This window comes from Genypterus blacodes, unplaced genomic scaffold, assembly GCF_046128005.1.
Source record: "Genypterus blacodes isolate CSIRO-AG114 ecotype Tasmania unplaced genomic scaffold, CSIRO-AGI_Gbla_v1 ptg000105l_1, whole genome shotgun sequence".
NCBI classification, from domain to species: domain Eukaryota; kingdom Metazoa; phylum Chordata; class Actinopteri; order Ophidiiformes; family Ophidiidae; genus Genypterus; species Genypterus blacodes.
Window position 1 is genome coordinate 2,139,693 of NW_027466909.1, and position 12,482 is coordinate 2,152,174.

At 45.5% G+C, this 12,482-nt stretch overlaps 1 protein-coding gene across 3 annotated transcripts in view; it reads right to left on the reverse strand.

Annotated features, from left to right (window-relative positions):
- The window catches only part of ccdc88ab (coiled-coil domain containing 88Ab), a 47,521-nt gene that overhangs the window by 20,426 nt on the left and 14,613 nt on the right, over positions 1–12,482 (reverse strand). For all 3 annotated transcript variants that reach the window (XM_076160390.1, XM_076160391.1, XM_076160392.1), the window contains exons 4-8: positions 6,948–7,017; positions 2,416–2,474; positions 1,894–1,977; positions 1,644–1,784; positions 708–880 (exon numbers count right to left, since the gene is read on the reverse strand). In XM_076160390.1, the coding sequence (XP_076016505.1) occupies positions 708–880; positions 1,644–1,784; positions 1,894–1,977; positions 2,416–2,474; positions 6,948–7,017 (527 nt within the window). The remainder of the gene's footprint in view (positions 1–707; positions 881–1,643; positions 1,785–1,893; positions 1,978–2,415; positions 2,475–6,947; positions 7,018–12,482) is intronic.

Below are 12,482 nucleotides of genomic sequence, written 5' to 3' on the forward strand. Positions count from 1 at the left end.
GCTCCTTCTCCTCTCTGACTCATCTGTGTCCACCATGAAGCTTTGTTACTGCACTTTAAAAAAGTAAAAGTGAGCTGTATTATTCATGAGCGGGGTTTAAAAGGCCTCTCCAAGGTCTGTGTATGAGTTTATGTCTGTGTATGTGTGTGTGTGTGCATGTAGGGAAGTGTGAAATCAAAGCGGCTCAGTCTCAAGTGACTAATAGACATGCAGGGAGGAAATGGACGCTTGTTCTAGATGATTCTTCCCCTCTGCCTCATCATTGTTCCATCAGCATTGTGTTTGAGTCGTGTGTGTGTGTGTGTGTGTGTGTGTGTGTGTGTGTGTGTGTGTGTGTGTGTGTGTGTGTGTGTGTGTGTGTGTGTGTGTGTGTGTGTGTGTGTGTGCGCACAATGAGACCAGCCAAGTTCCCATCAGGACCGTAATGTCGAATACAGCAGCGTTTCCTAAAACGCAACACAACTGTTTCCCCTTACACACACATCGATTACACATGTTAAACAATCAAAAGAGCTGCCATGCAGGACTCAAGGGCCAATGACATCACAGAGTTTACAGTTACCATATGATTCTAGCCAATGACCTTTAGTAAATTATGCTAAAGTGACCAGTAGGAGGCCTGGATACATTTCCTGTTGTCATTTGTGTCCCGTTGGTCCAATTTAGATGATTCCATATAGTCTGAGCGATAAGGCGGCGGCACTCACAGTTCTTGACGCAGGCGTCTGATCTTGGCCTTGGCGTCTGCCAGCTCCACAGAGAGGTGCTGACGGCTCTCGGTCCTCCTCATGCTGGGGGAGTCGCTGGGAGACTGACCTGGACAGGGAGCCATGGGAGACAGCTGCACACAGTCCCTCTCCTGGGTGAGCTCCACTATAGTCTGGATGTTCAGAGGAAGAGAGAGAGAGAGAATCTGATTGATAGTTGCTCAGATGAACCCAAACACTGGATTTTGTTGTGTACGTGTGTGGATTCTTTTTATAGCATAAAGTAAAATACTCAAAGGTCTTGAATAGATTAAAGGCTAAAGAGGAGAGTGGATCCTTGGATTCACCCTGAGGTCACACACCCCAAAACCAAATACACACACAGAAGAAGACAGAAGAGAATCTCCCCCAATCCCACACACAGTTTATTCGCATTCAGGAAATGAGGTTTTAATCGAGAGCGGCTGGTCGACTCGGTGATAATCTGGAGGCTATTAGAGCTCCTGACACAAACACACACATCAGCCGTATCAGCCTGGGCATCTGCACCCCATGGGCTGGAAATGTAATGTAATGACGCATATACACGTACAGAACATGCTCTGAGCCACACACACACACACACACACACACACACACACAGACACAGACACAGACACAGACACACACACACACACACACACACACACACACACACAATTAGACAGTTTCAACCCTTCCTTCCTGAGGCAGCTCTCTTGTGGTAACGGCAAAAAGGGAAAAAAAAAGTTTCCACATTTACAAAAGCTTTCTACCCAGAAGCCCCTCGCTTTCATTACAGCTCCATCGGTAAAGTGTAGGAAACACACACAAACGTACATCACACACGGTTCAACGCCCTTTCATGCTCCACCTTGTTACACATACATACTAAGTGCAGTAAATCAACACACACACCTCCAGCTGTGTGTCCCTCTCATCCACGAGGCGTTTAAGGTGGAACGCCAGGTTTCTGGAGAGGCCGTCCAGGTCATCAGGGGGCATTTCACCACTTTCCAACCACTGCAGATCCACTACGTTATCCTGGTTATGAGTCACCTGTCATCACAAACAAAGGAACAATAACAGGAATCTGTGAGTAACGATCATAACACACTAGTAGGTTATTGGGCCACATGTTTGGTATCAACGCCATGGTTGAAAATACCTCTTGGATGTGGGACGCTATGGCTGCTTTGGTGTCAAAATCCAGAGTCTGGATGCGCTCGATATACTCTTCCTTCTTCTCACACTGTAAACAGGAGGGGAGGAGAGGAGAGGAGAGGAGAGGAGAGGAGAGGAGGAAAGGCAGTTTCTATGTCAGCGTTGCTCACATGGATGTTGGCTTTATGATGTCTTTTCGTGAAAACAATGAAGCCGGCGAAGGATTGATGCTCCTGTTTGAACTGTGATGACTAACAGCTGAATGGGAGCTTTGTCACAGCACAGGAAAGGTCTGCACCTTCAGCACTTATTCATTTCATCAAAAGAGGCAAACTAATAATCAAGGGAGACTGACTCAATCACTCAGTGAGAGACAAACGAGAACTCTGACCAAAGGTTTTAGCAGGAAAACATGACATCTGCTGCTAGAAAATAAACGCTGAATGGTTGTTACATGTTGTGTTGCTACTTATACATTGGATCTATTTAAGTATACAAATATAAGAGGTATAAACTCTATTATTACCTGGACAGCACAGCCGAGCAGCAGCAGCAACAGTTTCTTCATCTCCTCCAGACCTTGTTCTAGAGAAAACACACAAACCAGATGGATATCAGGCTTCTGCTGCCAAACCTCTCAAGTCAAGTGTAAGGGGCCATATCTCACAGTGACAGGAAGTGTGCGGCTGTATATCCCTTTGCTCAAATCAAGCCTTTTGTAATGAAGACAATAAAAAGATACAGAAATGAGACTTAAGGATCCCACCTGCTTCTCCTGACATGCAGCCCACATTAACAGTGCTTGGGTGTTCCAGTAATCTAAATTCTCACACTGGCTCCTTTTTCCCTCTTTATAAACAAACCCCTCCCTCTTGTTACAGCGGCGCCTGAACCTCCAGTCTCTTGCCACATGTTGGGGCATATTAACAGAAAATACTGAAACCCACAAACAGCTGCTGGCATTCTCAACAGGCCCGAGCTCATCTGCGAGACTGGGGGATGAACAACAGCAAAGCAGGTGGTGTGTGTGTTTGTGTGTTTGTGTGCGTGTCTTGTACTGACTAACTGTTGTGGTATGGTATGTGCAAAAGTTGTGTGTGCGTGTGTGTGTATGCGTCTGTACTGTGACTGAGTGTGGTTTTTCCTATTTGAAAAAGAGTGTGTGATAAGCCGGCTCAAGTCTGGCTCTAATTATAATAAACCCAGATTAGCGAGAGCGCAGTGTTTTGGGGTGCAGGGTGGTCCGATTCCACAGACACACACTGCTACTGCACATATGCAGTAAGTTACACAAGAGAAAGAAGAAGCTCATCTGAAGTGCTTTGGGTCTGCATCATAAATGTTAACAATCAAGCATTCAATCGCTCAGCTTAGTGGTGAGATGTTTCCTGCTTGGATATGAAGCATGACATCATCCACAAACTGGATGACACCCTTTTAGATCCCCAAAGACTCCTGTGGGTGTAATATTTTTAGGAAGCAGTAGAGAGGAAATACAGTATGAGCCAGGCGGTGACCCCAGTTTGACCCTGCTGGTGCCGAGCCCACACACTGAAGTCTTAAGCTCCTGTTTGAGTCACACAGCTGCTTGAGACGTACAAACTCAATTTACTAATTTAAATCAGACACAGATGGCTGAAACATGAAGGATCAATTACACTGGTATATGAGGAACATTTCATAAATGTCACTTTAATATGACCTAGACTTGTGCTTAATTAACCCATATACACACATCGGATCAATGCTAATTATATAGTTTGGTTAAAAGTCCCAACAGTGTAGAATAGCTTCTCTGAACTGCAACCTCACTGGATTAATTGCTACGAAACACTGGCTCCAAATAAAGACACAGCATGTTAGGGGGTTTTAACTGGATAATTTATCATAATTTCAAGAGATAATGATGACAATAGCTTGAAATATTATTGCCATGTAATTCCATTCAAGAAGCTGCAGTAGTGCTGAGTACAGAGTTGTTCAGGGCTGATTTACCCTTCAAGTCTCCCTCATATAGGGAAACCTCTATTCATATGGAAATGAAGCAGCAGCACTAGAATGAGGATGCGCAGATTCAGGCCTGTACACACACTATTGATGATGTCTCTGCATCCTGAGGGGATACCAGCAGCTAGAAGTTAAAAAGAATGTAAAGAAAAAGCATCATCAGCACCTGCATCCATTATAGCAAAAGGTATTTGAAGTGCATGAATAGAATGTATGCGAATTTGCGCCTCGGAGGTCAAGGACTGAAACTTAATTCTCAGGGCCGCGGGGCTTAACTGGATTGTAATGAAGCAGCAGGAAGCTTCGTTCAAGTCAGGCGAGCTCGGCGAATCTATTGGAGCAGCATAAGAAAGATAAGGGACCCCGTAGGATACATTATTTATGGGGGAGTGAGAGGAACAAGAGGGAGGGACGGTTAGGGGTCGAGATAAAAAGGAAGGAGGCGAGGGAAGGAAGCAAAGGGAGAAATGACCCACAGATGAAGTTCCTTCAAGTGGCAGCATGGAGTCTTCATCACAGCGCCACTCATCTCCCATCAGATCACACACACTTCTATCCACCAGATTATTCTCTGCAGCACACCATACACCCACCCTTCCGTCTTTCCTTCCTTCCTTCCTTTGTTCTGATGTCATTATTTAACTCAACAAGGCTCGTCATCTTCCTCCCTCCCTCCCTCCTTCATCTCTTTGGCAGGAAACGAGGTCAGAAGGACAGTGACTAACCCTCTTTCCTGCAATGTCATTGTTCATCCGCGAGTGAGTAAGAAAAAAAATCGAACGTGTGTGTGTGTGTAATCTGTCTGTGCATTGCTCTCATCTGGCATTATGAGCCATTACTGGACCTGATCGCTTCCCTTTAAGTGAGAACATGATATTGCTTTGAAAGGATGCCAGTGGCTAATTCAACCTACTTTCCTGCAGCAGAGGACAGACTGAGCCTCCTTTCCTAATTATTTTTGGGACATTTTTTTGCTTTTGTAAGACAAGATGCAGCAGGGAATGACATTGGACGGAGTGTGTTACATAATGCAGCTCAAGTCGGCATAAATGAAAGTACGCTCAGTCTGAGGGACAGAACATGATTACCCAGTCCACCTGTAGGAGACGGAATCCATTCAATTCTTTCTCCGTACGAGTGCCTGCGTGAGTGCCTGCGTGCAGACACACAAACACACACACACAGTTGTCAGTTTATTCTTTGCATCAGCTGCCAGAAAGAAGAACTTGTATTTCCTGTTTCTGTCATATTTATTTGGTCAGATCCAATATAAATGATTCATCAGGACTTTTTATTTGAGTGTTTATATTTGCTTACAGACTGAACAAAGGAGGCACTGTGTGTGTGTGTGTGTGTGTGTGTGTGTGTGTGTGTGTGTGTGTGTGTGTGTGTGTGTGTGTGTGTGTGTGTGTCATGTGGATGCAGCCATGCACTGCTTGCATGCATGCGTGTCTACAAGGTAGACTAGGTTAAATCAGAGCCTGAGGTACTGCAGTGTATTCCCACATTGTACTGCAGTTAGACACCCCTCCCCCATCTGTTAACTAAACACACACACACTCACACACGCACACACACACACACACACAAACACAGTCCTCCCCTACCCCCTAATGAGTGCATAATAAAAGCCACATGGCCAATGACTTTCAGCTGCAGAGCCACAGTCTCCACAGCCACCGCTGGTCTGACGGACTGATTATCTGACAAGCCAGAGGTCAAAGGGCAAAAGAAACCCTAAGGAATGCACTCTTATGTTTTCTGCTTTGGTCTGCTGTGAGCCGCCGGAGCCTTACACTGTCAAGTTTACTATTTACTTTACACCCAGACATTGGAGATGTTGCTAGAACTCCAAGAATGCACTGCTGTAAAAGAAACTGTGACAGCTTCTTCAGCAGACAGACTTTCTCACACTTCATCTTGTTCTGGATGTCGTGTGTCTGAAGTAATGAACCAAGATTAGCTTGTGTATTACTGAGAGCAGCAGAGGACACTGGTCTAACTCTAGCTGTGTCCACCGAGTGATGACGAGGAGATGATGACTGACACAAAGATGAACACAAGGCCACAAACATCCATGGAAAATCAACATCAATCCTTCCACATGGCCAACCGCGACGCATTGGGGGCAGCAAATCGCACGCCACTTTAGCTTTTCGACTTGTCCATTTTGTCCATATCAACCTTTTAGTCACAGCTACCATTGGTCTGCTGTGGTGGCCTGCTGCTGGTTATGTTCTCTCCCCAGCAGCACACTTTAACCAAGGTCACCCTGGAATATCAAATAACGTTTTTGGGCCAAATAGGTCGAGCTGGCAGGGGTTACGGCTCGATAATGTTTTCAAAGGACTTCACGCTGCACTACCGGAGCTTTAGGATTGCTCAGATGTATCGAATGGCACGGTCAGGTTCACAGGGTCAAAGCTTTGCTGCAAGATGTTTAAATTACTTTAACTTTCGGGGTAATAGAGGTTTATAGACTTCTGGTCTGTGGGGAAATCACAAGGCTCCGTCTGGAAGTAATGGTGACGGCCATTAAAATGACTGATGCCTTTCAAATGCAGTGGAGTTCACGATTTCTGTGTCCAACAGGTGGATTCAACAAAATATTGAGCAAAATAACAGGAAACAGAAACGTAGATGCAGAATAAAATTTAAGCATGTGATGACAAAGGACAAAGGACAAAGACACACTGCTGGTTTTGTCCTTGAAGGAGGAAAATCCCCCCCAAGTCTAAACTTTAACTGGTTATGGCTGACTGCTAATTATCTCCCACAAAGACGGAATAAATGTGGAAAATCAAATCTACAGAGAGAGAGAAACTCATTTCGAGTATAGAAATGTTTTTTTAAAAAATGGGACTTTTGTTTTCTAATCAGGAGACGAAGACAAAAATCACTTATCTGTGCGTCGTATCGAGTGCGTGATCGTTGGCAATTTAACTTTAACAAAAGAAGAGCCGTCTACTCGAGGGATGACTAGCTGTGCTGCAGACCGTCTGATGTCTGGATTTCTATACAAACGTTGTGATAAATAACAGAGCCACGTACCGGAGAGAGGGTTCCGACCCAGCGTCAGCACGTTGGGTAGAGGCATCATCACCAGCTGCTGGAGGCTCTCCTGTTACACAAAGACACAGAGCAGTGAGGAACACAGATCAGTGGACGCTGCAGACAAAAGGACAGAGCTGCACCGTTATATACAAACATAACATCTTAGAGACCGAGATCACCACTGTTAGTCTTCATCATTTGAGGAGATTTAACTCATTGCATTTGGCAGCAAACTACTGCATCAAAATAACTTCACAGAATCAAATTACTATGATAGGAATTCACAGATTTTATGCTTTGGTTTCCTCAACATGTGTATCGAAGATTAAAACTTGGAACTTCAAGCAATACCAACAAAGCCAAGGGACGGTGATATTAACTGCATCAATCTTCTATAATAGACAGCAATGGTGGTGTCATAAGGGTATTCCCCAGTCTGTGTGTGTGTGTGTGTGTGTGTGTGTGTGACAGTGTATGAGGGTTAAACTTCATACATCCCCTCCAGTCATACATCAATCAAGAAGACAAAGACGTATCCATAAGCCATTTTAAACACTCACCCACACACACTGTACACGTGCTGTACATGCACACATACACAGTGTTTGGGGATGGGCATGGCTTTGTTTAGAATTTGTTTGAATCAAATGCCATAGTCATAAAACGCACAACAAATCATTTTAGGTCTTCTTGTCTAGAGTGTTCCCTCCTGTCGTGATCGAAGGCTCGCCTCGGCTCGGCTCACTTGAATATTTCATGTCCACCTGATGGGACAGAGCAGTCTGACCTCGTCCGACACGCTGGTTCCACTAGTCTGCTGGCGTCATGAGGAAGAAGCTTATGTAAGTAAGAGGTTTTGGAGAAGCTCCGTTCCACTGTAACCATCTGCCCTATGCATATTGCATTACCTCATCGTGGCAGTACGGGGGCGGATGGGGTAGAAGATCTGATGTCACTGGGTTGTTTTGATTGGTTAAAATAGAGTTTGAGCTTCTGATTTGTGTTCTATGCATTTCTGAATAACCTGAGGATCTTGTTGAGGGATCAGAAACGCTGGAGGGGAGAAAACTTGAGGAGAAACTGAAGACTTAGAGGTTCCTGATCATATGGATACTCTCATTGTTGTAAACTTCACACCCACATTTTGTGAAACAGGTTTGGGGATCTACACACACATTTTCCCTTTACTGCCGTACACCTGTGCTCCTGCAGCATATGCTCGCTGTTTGAAGAACCCGAGTGTGTCGTTTCTCTTTTTATTCCGCACAGTTGCACACACCACACGAGCACATCTCTCTTATCAGGAGTCTGCAGCAGAGGCTACCGTGGCGACTGCCGTAGTCTGAACCGCACAGAAAAACTGCATGAAATGAGAGACGATTGTGCATCACCTGAATCAGTCTCCAAGGAGATAGCAGCACCGTCTGACAGGCAACCGCAAAACCAACATGCGATGATTAAAGCTGTGCATAGAATCAGATTTCAAGCTGAGGTAAGCAGGATTTCACATGGATGTCTGAAAGATTTATACTTCAGAGACATTTTGTATAGGCAAGAATGATGTTGGTAAGCTGTTCAAACAAATCCCATGTCAGTGGTGCTGCCTCGGTTCAACGCAAGTTAATTTACATTCAATCAAAAGCCAAGTCCAGCTACAGTTCCCTGATTGTGTGAAACAGTAGAATCTCTATCAAAAGCAACCAAATGAAGCTGATATAACAATGCTTGAGGTCCAGACAAGCTTTGACCTTCACCTCAGGTCAAAGTAAAGGTCAGACATGGATTCTAGGAGGTAACCATGGTTACCGGCATGGTTGCTATGGTCTCTTGTCAGTTGTGATAAGAGCTACGACCCCAATTGCCCAATCTGTCCATCATTCTGTCTATTTTGGGGCCAGCGCTGCGGTGCGCTACGCTTCGGACACAAGAGAAATCACATCTCTGTCGACGCTCACAGAGTCTTAGATAAGCAACAGAGATGTATGGTTCCAATGGATCAGAACCTGTAGGAGAAGCTTTAATCCTGTCTTTATCTGTGCGACCAGCAGAGCTCTCGCACAAAACCAGCGGAATCCTATTAAAAAGCTCAGTGTATAAATATGAAGACGACTCAGATGATAACGATAACAGACGGCGAGACAGACAGCAAAGATGAGCGAGCGGTTATAAGGTTTGTAGAGTCAGACGGATAGACTGGCCAAGCGTCAGACTGAATAATGAGTCCTCCTCAGACGGCCCAGTTGGCGTCTATCAAAGAGACATTTGATGCGTCTGACAACCAACCTACTGTGGAAGAACCCAAAGAAAGCAGCGTGTGTGTGTGATCAGAGTCGACCATGGAGCAGAATCACTAATGTGGAAACATCAAAAGACATAAGCAAAAGTTACCGGCTCCGTTTGAAGACGAATACAAAAGCTTCATACACTCGCAGTTACACATTACAGAATACGCCGAGTCAGAGTGGACTAAAGAACACAACTGGCACCAACAAACGCACGCACACACACTGTTTTGCGCTTTCCCCTCAACCACCTGTTCCAACCACTGCTGACAAACACAGTGACACACACACACACACACACACACACACACACACACACACACACCTGTCCCCTATAGCGACAGCATGTGTTTGCTGTGCAAGCACTGTGTTTCACGCTGCGCTTCATTTATGTCCGTCGTCTTCCTCTCATACCACCCAAACACAACCACAACTCTATTTATATGACGGGGCTCCATGGCACCATTATGCCACCTGTAAAATATTTGTTTGTGCTATTACTACAGTTGTCATTTGATCAAACATGGCAAAAATTGTAAAAGCTTTTTGTATTTAAACTAAATCCTACAAGAGCTCAACTATGAAGCTGATACTGTAGAACTGATACAGACGAGATGTTTATGAGCTCATACCGCTGTATCTAGCAGAAAACAACACCGCCACCACTTGATCTTTGCCACCAAGCGAGCACAGCAGGGGGCACAGTACAACGTGCCTGCATATTTTACGTCACACAGAGAGTAAAATTACAATCTAGAGCCAATTTTCACTGCTTAATTAGCTGGAGACCAAAGAGGAATGAGCCAAAACAAAACACCATGCGTAAGACCGAGCCCAAACCAGAGCACGTTAGACTGATTTCTCTCCACTTTGTCCTGCTGGATTGTATTTATGAAGGACGCAGGTTCAGGATGAGCTGCATCCTAATTCCAGTGAATAACTACAGTGGACCAATACGGCACTTGGATTAGCTGCCGAGGGTTTAGCACTCATACATAAAACATGCCCGGCACTGCAGGAGAGGGAGCAGCTAACACACTTATGTATATCACACATCCACACACACACACACAGAGAGGCATGCACCGCTCTGTGACAGTAAAAATGTCCTTCACGGCGACTGCTTTAACATTTAGGATCACAAAATCAGAAAACAGTGTGAGGTAGTGATGAGAGCAGGAGGAAAAAAAGGGTGAAGGAGAGCGATGCTGCTTTGATTCCATCACTTCTCACTCCAGGCACGCAGGGCTGCTCTCCCTCCTTCTCCTCCTCCTCCTCCTCATCCTCCATCCCCCCATCCTGTCAGTATATCACTGTGTTATTGATTCCAGCAGGATTTGAAGTACTCGTCCATCTTCCGTCCCACAGAGACTGAATGAGGCGAGCTCACCAAACACAACGGAATTTACTCACTCAAATGTACACCTGGATTCCCGTCTGTGTGCGTGTGTATTTTGTGAAAAACAATACGGCTTTCCTTCCATTTGACTGAGAGTTTATGTCAAATCAGCAATAAAATCTCAGAATTTGCTTCACTCGTCAATTTATAGCCGACATTTTATCCTCCTGTGACGTTTTTCTGTCTGGGGAAATTGATTTCCGACGGCCTGAATCCAAACCTTTGCTAAAGTTGTATTATTCTTATTCCCTAAACAGAAACACTTCCAGGCCTAAATGAGATGAGATCTGCATCTGGCTCGATTGTCTCAAACTGGATCCAGGATGAAATGGAGCTCTGCTGACAATAAAGACAGCTGGCTGCCTCTAATCTGCTGATGGAGACACTGCAGTGCACCTCTACATGGCCACACACACACACACACACACACCCCTCCACATGGTCGCCAACTGCAGCGACCTCGATACATAGCAAGGGACCCGCTAAGAAGAATAGTGTGTGTGTGTGCACTTACACTATTTAAGCATGTATGTGTGTGTCTGCTTGAAATTGGTGTCAGTGGAAAGGTTATAAGGCTGCTGTGTTATGGTCTCACTGGAGCTCTGTTTGTTAAACCAGTCTCACCCACACACACACACACACACACACACACACACACACACACACACACACACACACACACACACACACACACACACACACACACACACACACACACACACACACACACACACACACACACACACACACACACACACACACACACACACACACACACACACACACACCTAACACTCTTTCCCATCTACCCACCCAAGCACAAGTTCCGCTACTGGCACAGCTTCAACAGGGGACTAATTGTACTTCTACTGTGTACGTGTGTGTGTCTGTGAGCGTGTGAATGTGAGTGTGTGTGTGTGTGTGTGTGCATGTACAAATGCTGCCTGAACCCTGAAAGCCTGAATCACACCCATTCTGCAGACATGGAGTGAGTTACCATAGAAACGGGGAGATGGGTTTATTCTCCCCATCCTGGTTACTCTGACAAACATACATGTGCAAGCTCTCTCTCTCCCTCTCTCTCTCACACTCTCACACAAACATAAACCCTCCCCTGCTTACGGCACTGCGGACTTCTCTCCTGCTGAACAGCGGCACAGAGATTATGAACTTGAAAAGGCTGTTAGCGCTAACAAAAGGAAAGAGAATGTTTCCTCTTTTTCTCACAGCTGTCGCACACAACCGGGAAAACACAAAGCGCGCAGTAAAACAGCCAGCACTTCCCATTTACAAGTAGAAATGATTTTAGTCAACAAGATCACACAGACAGCTTCAATGACAGTAAGAAACAGAGGAGACTGAGCCTTATTTCAAACTGTCTATTAAAATCAGTCCAAAAAACCTGAAAGAATGAAGTCAATCCACATCCAGCAGCGAAAAAAGCCAATATGCATGTTGAACCACTAATAAATGGAGTCTGACCTAACAGGATTTGGAAAAACAGCTAAAGGCAGAAGCAGCAGCAGCAGCAGCCGCCGCCTGTCGGGCAGATGGACAGATCGTCGCTCCTGCGAGGAGTAGGAGGAGAAAATGAGCCTCTAAGTGCTTCATTTCTTTTGTTCTTGGCTGTTATCTATCAGCTCGAGTGTTTTTACAACGCAGGCCGGAGGCTGCAGGGGCGGAGGGCCGTGAGCCTGCTGCTGCTCCTCCCCGAGGTAGAGAGGCAGGTGGGCCGAGGAAGCCTGATCCTCCTACACCAACACCCCCCTTAAAACTCAATCACCCCAGGGCGCCGGCTAGAAAAGTTACAGTGTGATAGGCACATGGTCACACACACACACACACACACAC